This window comes from Mastigoproctus giganteus, chromosome 8, assembly GCF_048544385.1.
Source record: "Mastigoproctus giganteus isolate SK-2022 chromosome 8, ASM4854438v1, whole genome shotgun sequence".
NCBI lineage: Eukaryota > Metazoa > Arthropoda > Arachnida > Uropygi > Thelyphonidae > Mastigoproctus > Mastigoproctus giganteus.
This window is the reverse complement of record NC_143582.1, coordinates 186,274,698-186,294,536: the sequence shown is the minus strand read 5'-3', so window position 1 is coordinate 186,294,536 and position 19,839 is coordinate 186,274,698. Positions and strand designations below refer to the sequence as shown.

At 35.8% G+C, this 19,839-nt stretch overlaps 1 protein-coding gene across 1 annotated transcript in view; it reads right to left on the bottom strand.

Annotated features, from left to right (window-relative positions):
• The window catches only part of LOC150082067 (sterile alpha motif domain-containing protein 3-like), a 141,982-nt gene that overhangs the window by 44,531 nt on the left and 77,612 nt on the right, over positions 1 to 19,839 (bottom strand). The window contains exons 6-7 of the mRNA XM_090380420.1: positions 19,144 to 19,312; positions 530 to 609 (exon numbers count right to left, since the gene is read on the bottom strand). Coding sequence (XP_090236546.1) covers positions 530 to 609; positions 19,144 to 19,312 — 249 coding nt within the window. The remainder of the gene's footprint in view (positions 1 to 529; positions 610 to 19,143; positions 19,313 to 19,839) is intronic.

Sequence of the window (19,839 nt, the reverse complement as noted above, 5' to 3'; positions counted from 1 at the left end):
GAACGGGACTGAAAGATGTAAATGAGGAGAACAGACTTAGATGTTATGATACAAGATTTAGATTACCACACAGCATAAGAAGGCAATTAGGTACCACTGCATCCAGAGAGAAGGTAATCATTCCATTACAAAGGTCAATGGTGACAAAACATTTGAAATACTGTGTTCAAGTCTCGAAATTACATCCTTGAAAGGGCCTTGAAAGCAACCAGACTGGTGAGAACAACAAAAGGATGTCCATATGGGAAGAGACTACAAAGATGATGTTACAGAGCCTTGGAAATTAGGCAGTGTTGAGTTTAACAAACAATGGATTTAACAGGTCTTCCTCACATATGATTCAGTACATGAAGGTTTTACTGCATGTATATATTTAACAACTGCTTTTTAAAACAGAACTCTGAGCTAGAACAGCATAAAAAATGAATTTACAAAGCAAAATCAAATGTAATAATTCATGTGCTAGTTATGGTCATAACTAGCACCTGAACATTATAAATTAAAAAGCTAAATATCTATATATATATACCTCTTGATCTGAGTATATTAATCCAATTTTCTCTCTCAGAAGCTCAGGTAATGCCAACAGTGCAGTACAATATCTCACATCTGCAAAAAAAAATAAAATAAAAATAATAAAATGAAAAAAAAAAAAAAAGAAGAAGAAACTAAAATAAAATACACGGCACTGACATGTACAATTTCAAGAATTTGTTTAAAACTAAATATGTAACCAAAAAATCAAAAATCATTTTAAACAGCTTTTTTTTATGTTCCAAGAATTTAGGTTCCACCTTCCTTCCTCTTTAACTTTGATTTTAGGAAATGAATGATAGTGACTAAATTCTTAGAATTGTTTATGACATAGTTTGCTTACTTCACAAAAATTGTTTCCAGTGCAAGAAACATTTATTTCCTTCATATTTAACTCAAAACTTTGATGATAGAAAGACTGCTCTTTACAGCTCAGTGTCTCCCATTTATCAGTACAGTTGCACACTCCAAAGCTGATATTTTTTAATTCATAATGAAATGGGCTGGGAGTGTCCATATTTTTGGCATTTGTAGCACCTGATGGGATTCGGAATGTATGTTCAGACACAGCAATGCAGGTAGCCTGCTTTCACAGATGTTGGTAAGTTAGGAGTGCTAAAGGTAAGAATTATGCTTCTTGTTGGAACGAGTGTACCGTCTTTTCAGTTCATGATTCTCCTTGCTTGGATGACTTTTTGATCGTGTAATTCTTGGACAATTTCCTCCTCTGATACAAGTAATAAGTCCCATTCTGTTATTACTCCCTTAGAGGAGTTTAAAGTGGCATGGGGAGTAACTTTTATTTGGTGTCCTCCAAATGTTGTGAGCTTTAATAGCTTCACAGAATGTTGAGGTTGAGTAGTTTCTATTAGAAGATCATCTGATTGAAGATGCCTTACTGATTTAGGTGAACCAGCAGCAGACTCAATGCATTTCTGCACTAGAAAAGGTGATAATTTGCTCAGAGGCTGATCTGATGGAGAATGCAAGATGAGGAAGGCTGGTATCTCCTCTTTAGGTGTTGTTTTCAACCTCTTTGGTTGAGAATAGTCATTTTCATTGTCATTTGCTGGTCTTTAGCTCGATGGCTCTAAAGGTGGAAATGAACTGTTTTCCATCTTTGCTCCTTTCAGCCCTGGGAGAGTGGATTTCTTCTCCCAGGTTACCGGGCCCGCCACAGGGAGGCAGGAGCAGTGCTGCTAGAGTGACCAAGAGGTATAACGGTTAATACGTTAGTTTAAAGAGAAAAAAAAAGAAAGGTGGATTTCCTTTCTTAAAACTTGCTTACAATTCATAAGACTAAGTTGTTAATTAACGAGAATGTAAAAAACTTTTTAAACTAAAGAAGAACTGTGGCTCTGAGTAAACGCTCTATTAATCACTGAAAATCGCCTGATCACTATAACGCTTGGCACCCTGGGCCCTATGTGGAAGTGATCACAGTGTACCGATGTAAGATTTATTTAAAGACATTACTGTGGAGGGAAAAGGGGAAGGGATTTTTCTTTCACAAAGATGACTACAATGGTCTTAGACAGTTTTTATATTCTTTTCAGTAGGACCAACTTACATTGTTAAGTTAACAAATGCTTCACAGGAAATATTAAGCAAAGTAATCATAGAAACTATTGAGCTCTTTATACCAACTAAGAGATATTGTTCAAGGTTTAGGATACTGTTCAAGGTTTAAAACAACTTAAATAGTCAGCTGAACTAACCAGACTAGTGGCAGAGTGAAAATAATAGAGAAAAAAAATGCATGAGATGATTATAAACTATCAAAGAATTTGATAGTATGAACCAGAGCTGTAATACTCAATACATTCTAAGTTGATATCAATATTTGTAAAATAATAAGAAGTTTACCTCAATATTATCCCCTTTCTACAATAAACCGAATTAGAGTACAAGCTAGGGATAGGATACAAAATACTATCTCAAACAACAATCGTAACATTGAAAAATACTTTATTTCTGTCCCATGTGTTGAACAGTGGCACAAACAGCTTAACAGATTCTTTAAAAGATACCAAATTTAAAATTGTGGCCAGGCCAGTACGGAAACTACACACTATACTGAAAAATTGCTCAGTCCTTTCCTCGTTCACAACACAAATAAATGACCTGGTATACAACATTTCTTGTGATGACTGCAACTCGTTGTACCAAGGTTCTATGTGTTTTCTGCTGAATTTTCATGTTAGCATTAATAGAGGCATTTGATGCAAGAAAGCAAGCTTATGCAGCATCAGCCAAAAAAATAAATAAAAAATAACCACTTCCACTTCACCCCTCTATTCATTCGAAATACCTGTCCAGCTGAGCCTTAAACTTATTTAGACTATCAACTTCCACGACAAGGGATGGAAATCTTTTCCACCAACCAACCACCCGCTGGCTAAAGGCAAATTTCCGCACGTCTATCCTACATCTGTCTTTCCTCAATTTGAATTTATGCCCTCTCAGGTGATTATTCTGAGCAAGAGGAAGAATCCCATCAGCATTGAGCATGCTCAAACCATTTAAGGCTTTATACACCTCTATCAGATCACCTCGCCGGTGCCTAGTCTCCAGACACTGTAATTTGCAAAACTTAAGCCTTTCTACGTAAGAGCACCCCTTTGTTCCATTCACTAATCTTGTTGCCCTTCTCTGTACTTGCTCCAGCAGCTCTACATCCTTCTTGAAATGAGGCCTCAAGACCTGTATACAGTACTCAAGGTGTGGCCTGACCATTGCCTTATACAAGGGAATAATCACCTCCTTATCCCTGCTAGAAAAATTCCAACATATCATTGACAATACACCATGAGCTACTCTTGCAACCCATCTGCACTGCTCAGAGAACTTCATATCTGCCTGCACAACCACCCCTAGGTCCCTTTCATTCTCTACTACTGTCAGTGTAGTACCACAGAGTTGATATGTTGCTCTGGGGTTGCTGTTTCCCATATGTAGTACTTTACATTTGTCAATGTTAAACTTCATTTGCCACCTCTCAGCCCATCTGCTCAACCTTCCAGATCCTGTTGCAGCAGCATAGTGTCAGTATTGTCCTTGACAACCCTGCCAACCTTCATATCGTCTGCAAATTTGGACATTAAGCTTGATATACCATCATCAATATCATTTATAAATACAGAAAACAATAATGGACCCAGTACTGAACCCTGAGGGACTCCACTAATAACATTAGTCCACGATGAGCAGTGTCCATTGATTACCACTCTCTGTCTTCTCCCCCTGAACCACCCCTTTATCCGTAGCAGCAATTTGCATCCAATGCCACACTGCTCCAATTTGTGCAGCAGTCTTCCATGTGCAACAGTATCAAAAGCCTTTCTAAGATCGAAGTATATAATATCAAAGTTATTCCCTGCATCCAGTTCTTTTGTGACTGCATTATAGTATCCAATCAAATTGGTCAGGCAAGGCTTCCCCTTAACAAAACCATGCTGTGTCCGAACTATAACTGAAGTCTTTTCTAGATGATCCTGCAGTGCTTCTTTAACTAGTGCCTCCATTAATTTTCCGGGAACAGAAGTTAAACTCACAGGTCTATAATTACTTGTGTCAGCCGTTGATCCTCCTTTGTGAATTGGCATCACATTTGCACATCTCCAGTCCATGGGTACCTCCCCTGAGTCCAAGGAAGCTCTCATAATTATGGCTAAGGGTTTGCTTACTTCCTTTAATATAACTGGATAGATCCCATCCACCCCAGGTGCCTTTCTTGTGTTTATCTTCAACAATTTCTCCTCCACTTTACTCTCAGTTATTACAAGATTCTCTAGCTTACTGCCAGAGTTGAATACACCTCTGGCATTCCCCTTGCTGAATAACTCCTCATGTGTGAATGTCGATGCAAAATATTCATTTAGTTTGTTAGCTACCTGAGCAGGATCATCAACAGTTGACCCATCGATATCAAGTGGACCAATCTGATTTATCCCATTGGTAACTACCATTAGGGGTAAAGGGAAGGGTTATTGCTTCCGTAAAGGCGTCTACGATGGACTGAGACAGTATTTAAATTCTATACAGTGGGACCAACTGATGATGTTACCAACAGCAAATTCAAAATGGGAAGCATTCAAAGAACTTATCTTGGAAGCTACTAGGCTTTACATACCAACTAAGAAATATTGTTCAAGGTTTAGGTCAAAATGGATGTCAGATGAACTAATGAGGCATATGGCAGAGAAGAAAAATGCATGGGATACATACAAATTAACACATGACACAGAAGCCTATGATAGATACAAGTTGATATGCAACCAAGTTACAAAGGAGGTTAGGCAAGCGAAGGCAGATTACGAGAAATCCTTGGCAAGGGATGCAAAGAAAAACAGCAAAGAGTTCTTTACTTATGTAAACTCTAGAAGGAAGGGGATGAATCAGATTGGTCCACTTGATATTGATGGGTCAAGTGTTGATGATCCTGCTCAGGTAGCTAACAAACTAAATGAATATTTTGCATCGACATTCACACATGAGGAGGTATTCAGCGAGGGGAATGCCAGAGGTGTAATCAACTCTAGCAGTAAGCTACAGAATCTTGAAATAACTGGGAGTAAAGTGGAGGAGAAACTGTTGAAGATAAACACAAGAAAGGCACCCGGGGTGGATGGGATCTATCCAGTTATATTAAAGGAGGCAGCAAAGGAAGTAAGCAAACCCTTAGCCATAATTATGAGAGCTTCCTTGGACTCAGGGGAGGTACCCATAGACTGGAAATGTGCAAATGTGACCCCAATTCACAAAGGAGGATCAAAGGCTGACACAAGTAATTATAGACCTGTGAGCTTAACTTCTGTTCCAGGAAAATTAATGGAGGCACTGGTTAAAGAAGCACTGCAGGATCATTTAGACAAGACTTCAGTTATAGCTCAGACACAGCATGGTTTTGTTAAGGGGAGGTCTTGCCTGACCAACTTGATTGGATACTATGATGCAGTCACAAAAGAACTGGATGCAGGGAATAACTTTGATATTATATACTTGGATCTTAGAAAGGCTTTTGATACTGTTGCACATGGAAGACTGCTACACAAATTGGAGCAGTGTGACATTGGAGGCAAATTGCTGCTATGGATAAAGGGGTGGTTGAGGGGGAGAAGACAGAGAGTGGTAATCAATGGACACTGCTCATCATGAACTGATGTTATTAGTGGAGTCCCTCAGGGCTCAGTGTTGGGTTCATTATTGTTTTCTGTATTTATAAATGATATTGATGATGGTATATCGGGCTTAATGTCCAAGTTTGCAGACGATACAAAGGTTGGCAGGGTTGTCAAGGACACTACTGACACTATGCTACTACTACTACTACTACAGGATCTGGAAAGGTTGAGCAGATGGGCTGAGAGGTGGCAAATGAAGTTTAACATTGACAAATGTAAAGTACTACACATGGGAAACAGCAACCCCAGAGCAACGTATCAACTCTGTGGTACTACACTGACAGTGGTAGAGAATGAAAGGGACTTGGGGGTGGTTGTGCAGGCAGATATGAAGTTCTCTGAGCAGTGCAGACGGGCTGCAAGAGTAGCTCATGGACTATTATCAATGATATACAGGAATTTTTCCAGCAGGGATAAGGAGGTGATTATTCCATTGTATAAGGCGATGGTCAGGCCACACCTAGAGTACTGTATACAGGTCTGGAGGCCTCATTTCAAGAAGGATGTAGAGCTGCTGGAACGAGTACAGAGAAGGGCAACAAGATTAGTGAATGGAACAAAGGGGTGCTCTTATGAAGAAAGGCTTAAGTTTTGCAAATTACAGTGTCTGGAGACTAGGCACCAGCGAGGTGATCTGATAGAGGTGTATAAAGCCTTGAATGGTTTAAGCATGCTCAATGCTGATGGGATTCTTCTCTATCTCAGAAAAATCACCTGAGAGGGCATAAATTCAAATTGAGGAAAGACAGATGTAGGATAGACGTGCGGAAATTTGCCTTTAGCCAGCGGGTGGTTGGTTGGTGGAACAGACTTCCATCCCTTGTGGTGGAGGTTGATAGCCTAAATAAGTTTAAGGCTCAGCTGGACAGGTATTTTTAACGAACAGAGGGGTGAAGTGGAAGTGGGTTTTTTTTTTTTTTTTTTTTTTTTTGGCTGATGCTGCATAAGCTTGCTTTCTTGCATCAAATGCCTCTACTAATGCTAATCCCCTTCCTTCTAGAGTTTACATAAGTAAAGAACTCTTTGCTGTTTTTCTTTACATCCCTTGTCAAATATTTCTCGTAATCTGCCTTCGCCTGCCTAACCTCCTTTGTAACTTGGGTACAGATCAACTTGTATCTATCATAGGTTTCTGTGTCACGTGTTAATTTGTATGTATCCCATGCATTTTTCTTCTCTGCCATATGTCTCATTAGTTCATCTGACATCCATTTAGGCCTAAACCTTGAACAATTTCTTAGTTGGTATGTAAAGCCTAGTAGCTTCCAAGATAAGTTCTTTGAATGCTTCCCATTTTGAATTTGCTGTTGGTAACATCATCAGTTGGTCCCACTGTATAGAATTTAAATACTATCTCAGACCATCGTAGTCGCCTTTACGAAAGCAATAACCCTTCCTTTTACCCCTAATGGTAGTTACCTCTTTGAGTAAATCCCACTTCAGCACACTGTGATCACTGCCACCTAGTGGTTCATTTATCTGCAGATTCTTAATGCATGACGAATCACTACTGATAATCAAATCAAGAGTATTACTTCCTCTAGTTGCCTCCCGAACATGCTAATGTAAAAAACAATCATCCAATAAATCCACAAATGCCTTGCTAGTGTGTGAGTGACCAGACCCCAAATTCCATTCAATATCTGGGAAATTAAAATCCCCCATAATAAGACTCTCTGATTTACTGGCCCACTCTATTTCCCTGTACAGTTTCTTATTATACTCATCAGAGTCATTAGGCCTATAGCACACTCCTACTCTCAATTTTGATCTCCCAATGCTTATGTCACACCAAACTGACTCGACACTGCACTGTCCAGCGATGTCGACTGGCTTCACTTCCTTGGATTTTATGTATTTCTTAACTAATAGCAAACCCCCTCCTCCCTTCCTATCCTATCTATCCTTTCTGTAGACATTGTACTCCCCAAATTCCAGTTCTTCATTCCTTATATCTGTGTGACACCACATCGCTGAAATCCCAACAATATCTGCCTTTGATGTTTTGAGCAATACCTCAAATGCATCAAATTTATTTACTAAACTCCTAGCATTGGTGTACATGCAAGTATACATGCACCTGTTCTTTTTCTTACTTGTACCCCAATGATTCCCAGCAGTCTCTGAAATATCCTGCATCTTGTTTTTCAGGCTTCTGCTCATTCCAATAGAAGCAGTGCAAGAATCACTTTCACCTCTGCCAGTGGCTACTGTTAATCTATTAGTCCTTGTATCCCCCCCCAATATAGCAGTTTTCCAACCCACCTAACACTGCCTCGATAGCATCAGCAAACATTCTTGCACCCTTTCTATTTAAGTGTTTCCCATCCCTGTAGAAGCAGTCTCTCCTGTTAACAAGTACAGACCGGGCTGAAAAAAATTCTACCCCTTGAGCCTTGCACAATCTTTCCAGGACCGAATTGATCGACAGGGTTCTCATCATATACTCCCTCCTATCGTGTCTGGGCAGAATTGCAGACACTTTCAAATTCAACCCTAATTCACGGCTTTTTTTCAACAGTGACCAACACACGGCCTCAGTTCGTGTTTCTCATTCAGCAGCTTCAGAATTAGCCTTTCATGCCGCTAACGAAAAACATACTTTTTTATTTAATGAGGCCAAAATACTTAGTGTCCAACGTAATTATACCAGACTATTAATTGCAGAAACTGTAAAAATTAAATTACGTGAGAATTCTGTTAATGTTCACCGACCATTTCTAATCTCCAATTCATGAGCAAAGCGCATGCGCGAAGACAAATAATCCCTATTTAAGTTTCATGCTCACCCCTATTCGGTAATTTTCATTCCTGTGATCACGACATATAGTCGAAAAGCGTTGTCAGCTTCTGGAAGGAAAATTGTTTTGCAATTTTTTCTTTAAATTTCTTTAATTTTTAATTGCGTTAGATTGATTTTTAATTGTGTTCATTTGATTTTTAATTATTTTTAACTGTGTTCAATTGATTTTTAATTATTTTTTACTGTAATGTAATATTTTCGATTTTTTCGTTTTAATTGCTGGACAGTATCATACGGAAGTGTTCTATGTATTATATTGAGGTAAACTTCTCTTTTTATTTTACAACTCTCAAAGAATGCACCTGAAGCCTTAATTGCAAAATAGTCTACAATCAAGTTAATAAGGGTATTAGCCTGGCTAAAGCAGATTACAAGAAGACTTTGGCTAAGAATATACAAAAAAGTAGGAAAGAATTCTTTGCTTGTGTTAAAACTAGAAGGAAGGGATGAACCACACTGGCCCATTAGATATGAATGGCACAGCTACTGATGATTCTGTTTAGGTTGATAACAAATTGAATAAATATCCTGCACCTATGTTCACATGAAGAAGCTTTTCAAGATGGTTACCAGAAGTCTGACTGAGAGCTAAATGATATTTATGATAACTGAGAGGAAAGTGATAGACAAATTGAAGCATTCACTTGGTGGCCAAAAGAATAAAGATAAATTTAGTGGAAGGCCTGTTGCTTTGGTTGGGCAACACTTATAAAGTAAAAAAGGTGGAAAGCAATGTGCAAAGTGTAAGAATTGAACATTCAGGCATATGGAAGCAATCTTTTGGACAGAATGAAAATCCATACAGCACTGCATGAAAAGAAGTCAGAAAAAGGAACTACCAACTGATATCAACTGAGTTAAGTTCTAAAAATCCTAATGTTATTAATGAAAAAATGCAAAACTGATTCCTTCATTATGAAAATAAGTTGTTTTTTGCATAAAAACATATTTGTAAACTTATTTGCAGAAAAAACAAAGTTTTTTATGCAGATAAGCTACAACAAAGCACTTAGTTGTATCACTGCTTGTTGAGATCATATAAGAAGTTGGAGGATGGAGTAATATTCACAACAAACCAGTTATAGCAGTTGTATTCATGGTGCAAGTAAAGCTTACTTCCTTGATATTGATGGACAGTACTGTTACAAAGAATGCTAATTATCACAAGCAAATAACTGAAAATATAGTTCAAAGGCCAGGAAGGTAAAAGCCAGGCTGTGAGATAAAAGCACTTGTGAATGGCAATGCAAAAGTTATGCAGTAACCAAACAACTGCTAGTCAGGGAAAGTGATCAAAACTTGCTGGTTTATAGATGCTCTTCTCACTAACTAAACTTGCTTTAACAAGATCTTACAACTGAAATGGCCATTGGACAAGATAAAAATCCAGAAGCCACCATATACTTGCAGGATGGCTTAGAGACTTTCCAGATCTCTCAATCCTTGCACTGATACTTTTTACACACCTAGGAGATCATGGTTTTAGAGAAATTCAGAAAACTACAAATATGAAATTGACAAAGCTACTGCTCATCTTACTAGTAGTTACAATTTATGCAAGCAGTGTAAAGATCTGTCATTATAACTTAATCCAATTACTGTTGTATCAGACTGCTTTGAAACAAGGTGCAGCTATACTTGGTGATACATGCTTTACTTAGCTCAGTCTCTCAAAAGAAAGCTCAGTTTAACCACGTTTTGATACTACAAAATCAAGTGCTAAAGCCAGTGCTAGATTTACCATAAAGCAAAAAAAAAAAAGTTGCTTTGGGCAGCACTATTCTAGCAGTGTTAGAATGTTGCTGATAAAATAAAAAAATTTAATAACAATTAACTTAGTGCCATAGTAGAACTGAGATACAAAACAAAATGATTAAACAAATAATTTAAATTTTAATGACACTGTTGAAAAGTTTGCAGAAACTAAAATAAGAGGCAAAAATTTTCACTCTTTATAATCTTTTATATTAAATGCAAATAGTTATTTTACTGTTTATTTATTCTACTATTTCGTATTTAATTTTTAAGTTGTAAAAAGTAAACTTATTTTTAGTTCTTGATTTATTATTGTTATTAAAAAAAGTGCTATAAAAGTTTTTTCTTTTTTTTAATGGGTGGTAGTGTATTATATAAATGCTTTGGAATGCCAGATTTGTGAATACACAATGCATCAAAAGCATATGAATGAAGGATTGACAAATAGGCAAAATTTATTTTGCCTATTTGTCAATATTTATTTTTATTTTTTCTATTTATTTTTCCTTGAATATACAGGCAAAATTTATTTTCCCTGTATACTCAAGGAAAGGTCAGTGACTGTTTATCTCTTCTTATTGCATGTGAAGCTGAGTAAGTGACACTTCCTCTTTCCTATTTCAGTATTAGTGCAAAATTGACAAATTCGGTGGCATGATGCAATGGAATTTCCAGAATTGAAGGCTTAAGGATGCTGCAGAACTTCTTGAACTTGCAGCATTTCTTCTATCATATCTTGATAGCTCTGCTTCACTGGAGAGGTATTTTCAAACTTCAGAATTGTTAGGTATACAAAAATGTGCAAAGTTGGTAATGCACTATTGCACACTGTGAAGTATCCTTGAGCCAGATCAACAGAATAAATAGTCTAATAATAAGATAATACTAATTGCTCAGAATTAACTTTTAAAAAGTTAAAAAAAAAAAAAAAAAATTAAGCATAGTTTATTTTTGTTTATTACATTAATTTTACACAATTCACATGTACAAATATTAGTACACTGTGACTAGCCTAGAATAGTTGGTGAGTAATTATTATTAATAGTTTGTTCCCTTTTTTTTATTTTTATGAATACATCTAGAATATATCAGCATACTGTTTCTATTTTTTTTTAATTACATAATCAGTTATTCCTTTTTATAAAATAAGCAATATTGTTGCACCTGTGGGGGGGGAAAAAAGGCATCCCTCATTATTGAGAGTGTATTGAGTATGAGATATCCCTCATACTGAAACCTTCCAATGCCTTAAATACCTCAGTTAAGTTCCCATGTAGAATCTGGCCTCAAGACCAGATTTTGAATGAGAATAAACTAATCTGTCCTCAAGATCAGATTCTGCATGGAAAGAGTATATACTTCCTTACACTAATAACCAAACTTGTTACTCTTCCACTACACTTTTTCCAAGAGACTTAACCAATACTAATCAATAGAACAATGATCTCTTTGTATGGAAATTTGTAGATACAAATTTCCATACATGATAGATATAACATCACGTGCTGTCCTGACAGCATGTCTGAACTGCTGAGAGAACCTCATGTCATATTATACACTTAATCCTATATCTTGTGCAGCCAATCTTGTAACTAAGAGTTCTAGAACTGGCTGCACAGCCAGCACTGCAGTCAATAAATAAAGCATGATTTTCTGTTGTCAAACTGCAAATTTCAACCTGTGTCTACACATACATTGAAGTCTGTTAATCATTCAGTACATTTTGTTATTCCATGCATTTGAAGTGCATTTATTTTATAATAATTTATGAACGTGAAAAATGACAAATTTGAAATATCAAGCAAGTATCAAATTTTGACAACAGTTATGCAAATCTGCTTCTGAAACATTGGAAATGATGCATCAGATTTACAGTGAGGATTCTCCATCGCATGCTGCCATGTTTGAATGGCATTATAGATTCAAACAGGAAAGAAAAAGTTTAGCAAACAATGACCATGCTGAAGACCTTTAACACTCATAAGCCAGAAAAAATTTAAACAGCTAGATAATTTATGCATCAGAACCACTGTGTGACTACCGATAAATTTCTAAAAACTTTAAATATTTCACATGAAAGCTATCCCAAATTTTAAGTACAGTTTTAATATGCATCATGTTGCTTGGCACATCGTGTACCGGATGCTTACCAACAAATGACACAGTGAGTAGAAATGCTTGATGTAGCCAAGCGCAGGAGTGCTGTACCGCATATCTGAGTTGACTGTGATTCAAACCCACATAACTGATAAATACAATTAATGATTGTAGTCATTGTAAAAATGATTAGTTTTAAACTCCTCTAACATGGTAGTCATGCCAGATCATAAACAGAACAATCTGTGGAATCTCATAATGGCATATGATAACCATCCACTGTTCCTAGATCTCATCATCACCAGGAATGAAACTTGGCATTTGTTTCCTCTAAGACCTGCAAACAAAGCATGAGTCGTTGACTTGTAAATCACTTACTTTGACACAATTAAAAAAAATTCAATAAGACAGGTCAAAAGTGAAAGTAATGTTGTAAGGTTTTTTTTTTTTTTTTTTTACCATTCTGGTATAGCACACTATGAATTCATTCCCTAAGATCCAATTGCAAATAAGGCAAGATACTACAGGTGTTGTATATATCTTTCCAGCTGTGAGAGGCAATTTCAAAAGCATCTACCCCAAGGCGCAGCAAAATACTAAGCTGCTGCGGCATTACAATGGACCTGCAGACTACTAACTTTTAGCAATAATAGCCCACTAAACATAATACTGTTGTGCCACCACGTTCCAATTACTGACCTCTCACTCTGCAATATCTTCTTTTCCAGAAAATGAAACAACATTCATGAGGCCATCACTCCAGAGCAAAACAAGAGGTTATATGCAACTCAAGGTGCACTTCAAGTTATCCAGCTGGAACAGTTCCAGAACTGCTACCAGTAATGGTGGATAAAGTGCATTACTGTTTAAGGAAAGTATCCTGAGAGTGGCTGTATCTAGATTTAATTACTTTTATTTAGATAGTATGAATCAGAGCTGTAATACTCAATATGTTCTACGTTGATAATAATATTAGTAAATTAATAAGAGGAGTTTACCTCAATATAGTACGTGGAACACTTCCGTATGATACCCTCCAGAAATTAAAACGGAAAAAAACGAAAAAATCGACAACTTACCGGTACATTAAAGTAAAATATAAATAATTAAATAATTAAAGTAAAATATAAATAATTAAATAATCAATTTAACACAATTCAAAATCAATTCAAAACAATTAAAATTCAAATTAACGCAATTAAAAGAATCTAACGAAAATATTCAAAACGATTCATATTGAGTATTACAACTCTGATTCATACTATCTAATTAATTTTCAAACTCTTATTGACTATTTCATTCACTTCCTGTCTCTCCAGGTATATACAATCGATACACACAATTATGGGAGATTTTTTGAATGGCTTGGTACAAAATTACATTAAATCTACACTAAGGTACTCGGCCCAAAGTTACCATATTTCTTTCCTACAATATTGCCTTCAAAACAACATCGTTCCGAAGTTTGCCAGGGTGAATTTAAATCAAAAAATTTCAGGCATAAAACAACTATCACTGGCGACATCACGTAATATTGTTAAGCTTGCCTTAAAATCTCGATATTCGGATAAACAAAAATACCTTTCCCAGGTTAGGAAGCTTCGCGATAAATTAAAAAATTATCTACATCCGAACGATTGGTCTGTATTGAAGACCTCTATAGATTTGCGACGGGAAGCACAAGCCTCAGAAATAAAAAACAGACACGTTAATAAGTTGCAAGCATTATCGAATAGTTCAAGACACGTTCATGCGAATTCTAACACATTGTCGCGAGCTTGCGACCAAGTTCACACGAGTTGGGTGACATCCCCCCCACAGACACATAACGCACTACCACAGAATATGTCGGCTAGTTCACGAACACCCCCTCACCCAGTATCCAACGAACCGACATATCAACAGGTTACAAATCTTTCCTCGTGTACACTATCGCAGGACCAGATTTCACTTTTATCCAAAGGATTAAATTATAATTTACCACCTCGAAAGCTGCCAAAAAAACAATGCGTAATTGATATTGAATTTGGACTTCGTAGTGTTCCACAAAAAGATGTATTTATTCAACAAGTTAACCAAGTAGTGAATAACATAAAAGAAACGCGACTTCCTAAATTGAATACACATGACAGTTCAGCTTTACGAGAACTTCGAGAAAATAAGGACATTATTATACAGAGGGCAGATAAAGGAGATACAGTGGTAATACTAGATAAACATGATTATATTAATAAGTTAGATTCAGTTGTGTCTGATACCTCCACTTATCGTGAAGTGGACCCGGCACTGTTTACCAATTTGGTAAATCAATACAATAAAACGTTAACCACATATCGTAAAAACGACTACATTACTATGGTTCAGTTGAAGGAATTGAAGTCCACAACATACAATATTCCTGCACTTTTTGGTCAGGTAAAATTACACAAGCCTGAATTTCCGATTCGACCTATTGTTTCCTACAGGAACTCGGCATTTTCAGCCTTAGCCACACATGTATATAATATTATAAAACCTTTTAGACAGGTTATACAATTTGGGATTAAGAATTACGATACATTATTTAATAATCTTAAAGACTGTAGACTCGGCGACAATGACAATTTATTCTCATTAGATGTTACCTCATTATATACGAATGTAAACATTGAATACACATTAGATATTATTTGGGATATGTTAAATAAAAACTCGACACCGATTAATTATACGAAGCTGCCCATTAAGGAAATTTTTCACTTAATTAAACTATTAGTTGAGGCTAACTACATCACCTTTCGAGACAAGGTGTACAAACAAATTTTTGGATTACCAATGGGTTTGAGCCTGAGTGGCTTAATGTCAGAGATCTATCTCTCAACGATTGAGCAGATACATTTGACACCTTTTCGTCCCCGTATCACATACTATGGGAGGTATCTAGACGATGTTCTAGTTATTACTGATAGTAGTACTATCCAAGACATTTTACATTCGTTTAATAATATTCATTCTAGACTCAAATTTACATTGGAAAGGGAAGATACGGATACTAAGTCATTAAACTTTCTAAATTTCACGCTTACCCGGGACTCGAACAAAATACAATTTAGCATCTATCGAAAACCCACAAACACCGGTATGCTTCTACATTATAATAGCTACCACCCGTTCACCTACAAAAGATCGATTATCTTTAATCAATTTCTAAATGCCTATAAATATTCAACAACGGATTCTGCTTTGGACTCAGAAATACAAATATTAACTAGCAGATTCTTGAACAGGGGTTATCCCATTAACACAATAAATCGAATTAGGGTACAAGCTAAGGATAGGATAAAAAATACTACACCAATCAACAATAGTAATATCAAAAAATACTTTATTTCTGTCCCATATGTTGAACAGTGGCACAAACAGCTTAACAGATTCTTTAAAGATACCGAATTTAAAATTATAGCTAGGCCTATACGGAAGTTACACAATATACTGAACAATCGCTCGGTTCTTTCCGCGTTCCCAACACAAATTAATGATCTAGTATACAACATTTCTTGCGGTGATTGCGACTCGTCTTACCAGGGTTCAACGCGGTTTTCTCTTAATATTCGTGTAAATCAACACGAAGCCTCAGTTCGTGCTTCTCGTTCAGCAGCGTCAGAATTAGCCTTTCATGCCATTAACGAAAAACATACTTTTTTATTTAACGAGGCCAAAATACTTAACGTTCAACGTAATTATACGCGACTATTAATTGCAGAAACCGTTGAAATTAAATTACACGAGAATTCTGTTAATGTTCGGCGGCCATATTTGATCTCCGATGCGTGGACCTTTACGCGCATGCGCGAAGACATATAATCACTATTTTAGTTGCAGGTTTAGCCTGATTCGGTAATTTCCATTCCTGTGATCACGACAGTCAGTCGAAAAGCATTGTCAGCTTCAGGAAGGAAAATCGTTTTGAATATTTTCGTTAGATTCTTTTAATTGCGTTAATTTGAATTTTAATTGTTTTGAATCGATTTTGAATTGTGTTAAATTGATTATTTAATTATTTATATTTTACTTTAATGTACCGGTAAGTTGTCGATTTTTTCGTTTTTTCCGTTTTAATTTCTGGAGGGTATCATACGGAAGTGTTCCACGTACTATATTGAGGTAAACTCCTCTTATTAATTTACTAATACTTAATTACTTTTAATATGCGAGTCGAAGAACTTTTTGACTGTAACAAATACTTTAACTGCGATTTTTCAGACTAACTGAATAACTTATCTAGATCTTGTTAAAGCAGCATGCTTTGATTTCACTAAATTATTTACCAACTCCCAAACTTTAACTTGTTATTCCTTCATCAATGTTATTAGTAAATATCAGAAACAATAAAGGACTCAATACTGATTCCTGCAAAACTTCACTTGTGACACTATTCTACTCAGAACAATAGCCAATCACAACCACCCTTTGATCTCTGCCATTTAACCTATCTTTTCTCCATTACAATACCTTTTCTCCATAGCACATACCAGTTCCATCATAGTTCCAAATGATACTAAAAGAATTCTGTGAGACTACATCAAAAACCTTGCTAAGTCTAAATATACATTATCAAAATTATTTTTTGCATCCGTCCTTTTGTGACAACCTCATAACAATTTATAAGATCAGATAGATATGAATACCCTTCAACAAACTCTCCTCTGTTTTTCTCATATAATTTCATTCACATTCATTTGCTCTTCAATACATCCTTAATTATGGATTCCATAATTTTCCTTGCCACACAAAAGTTAATTACCCATTTCATCCTTTGGAAAACTACCTTTGTCAAATGGAGACACTGGCATCTCCAATCTGATGAGAGCCCAAGGATGCACCCATTTTAATAGAGAGTGGCCTGGATATCTGTTACACTGCTTCCTTTAATATCACTGAACAAATCTCATTGGCTCCCCATGCTCTTTTCACTTTTAATGTTGCCTATTTCCCAAAGGTTTCTGAGCCTGAAAGAATGTTCACATGTGAATATTTTAGATGAAAATACATATTTAGCTCATTAGTAATGAGCTAATTATGTATTTTCAATGATGTTACCAAAGCTACCTTAATAGTAAAGAAGGTTAAGAACAGTAGGAAAGAAACTCTTTACTATTGTTCTTTCCCCCTCTTTCCTAGTATTTTCATAACCTGACTCATAAACACTACTCGAATAACTTTATTACAAATTAATTTATACTTATAATATATTGATCAGTGTCTCTTGATAATTTACATTCACTGTGTGTAACTTTCTTTTTTATTACTAACTTCATTAGTACAGTGGTAATCCATCTTGGTCTTTCTTAAACAATAACTGAAAATATGAAAAGATGAGCAGTCCCTAAAATCACTTCTCTGAACAATTCCGATTTGGTAATGATACCTGTTCACCAACTCTTCTCTTGAATTAAACTCAAATATTCCCTAGGGATCATAATTTCTTATGCAAAATTCAATTATTTTTGATATTTCACATTAATATATTACGATCACTGTTATAAGTCTGTTATATAAGCCTTAACTTTACTTCTGCCGCATTCATTTAATGCAGTTCTTAACACCACGATAAAGCTATCTGAGAAGAATGACTAGTCATTCATGTGCAGCAACAACAGCACTGAAAGATGACCAATATCTCATCATATAACAACCAAATGCAACAGAAAAATTTCTGCATGCCAACTCGCATTGGAGATCTCATTGACACTGGTCTTAACATAAACTTTGATACAGTAAGGCTGGTTCTCTATAAAGAGTCAAACTCTAGTTCAACTAAACATCTGGTATTACATCTGGAGAGAAATGATATCTCTAAGCCCTCCAAGTGTATGGGAAAAGATTAAATTTGGGGGAATATGGTGTGGAGGAGGCATCACCATTAATGGCCACACACACAACCCAATGTCTTTGAGGGTACAGCTCTGACTGCTTGATGATACAGAAATGATATGCAGATCCCTACATAGGACTATTCCAGGATAAACTGGCCCTCATTTCCTTTTTATGGATGATAAATTTACTTCCCAGTTGATTTACTAGAAGTAACTTTCTATGAGTTAAGTACAGTGTGTTAGTTGTCTGATGGCACCAGGGGTTTCCCCATCTCTGATGAGGTTATGGGCCATGTTATCAAAGGTAAATGTACTGTACATAAAGATATATAATGTATAAACAGGAGACTCCAAATGCATCAACCAAATTGTAGATGGAGTTGTGAATGGAAACTTTTTTCATTTTCATTCACAATTTTGAATCCACCCATTTCATGCTACAGAAAGTGATCATGATATGCTGTAGAGGGTGATCTTGATCCAAAAATGGTTTCTAACAACTGGTCTGGCATTCAGTCTTGGTACTCTAAAGTGACCAGCAATTGTGATTACAGTACTCAGTACATTAACTAAAATGTAAGAATTTTAAAAATCAGATAGGAATGGACTGAATAGTGCCAATTAAACAGTTTTAACTTGAAGACTCAAAAAATATCTTCATAAGTGATTACAGGCCAGATCAACTGATATGCAATATAAATAATGCAATGCTTTTTTTATAAATATAAAAATTTAAACTTTGCTGTCTTTAGAAAATTAAATGATTATATCAATCTTAAACTTTATGATTCTTCAAGTCAAAAATTTCAGGAGTAATAATTATGAGCAATTTTATACTGATAAAATTATTTAAATAGCAGGCTAAGAAAATGTCTAAAACTGAAACAACTGAAAGACTGCATTATGAAACATTTACATTTCTTTTCTTCATTTTCCTCTTCCATTTTCTTTAAATGTGTCATTCCTTCAACTAAAAGAGGATCTTTAACTCCTAAATTCAATAGTGCTTTGCCATATTTTTCCAACCCTGCTATTAGAGACAGTTCTGCATTAATACCCGTAATGCATTTAAATTCCTGCAAAAGCTGCAAGAAAATGCACACAATATTAATTATTAATACTAAAAATCAAAAGATTTAAAGCAGAATTAATAAAATAATGGACCAGTATTTTTTTGAATTTGTGTCATTGAAATATGAGCAACCCTGCCAGTCTGAATGTGCCAGTAGTATAAAAGTCCAAAATATTCAATGTAGACAGTATTCAGTAGTAGGAGATTTTCTACAATCATTCAATAACATAATGTGCAGCAGGCATGGGTTTAATGGATGCCAAAGCAAAAACATAATGATGCTAGGAGTGAAAGTGTCACTAGACCAGATATAGCACAATGATAGTTCTTGCTAAAAAGAAGTTTCACAGGTCTACAAAGTACTGGTAGTTTTTTTTTTTTTTAATTAGTGCTAAGGCAGATAGGTTTGAGGCTTTAATATATAATACATGTAAATTGCATGTATTCCACAGTCAATCTGAATACTTTATGAGAAAAAAATTTGTTTTCAGGAGGAAAAACCATTCGTACAGCCCTTGCCTGAGAATGACTAACTCTGCC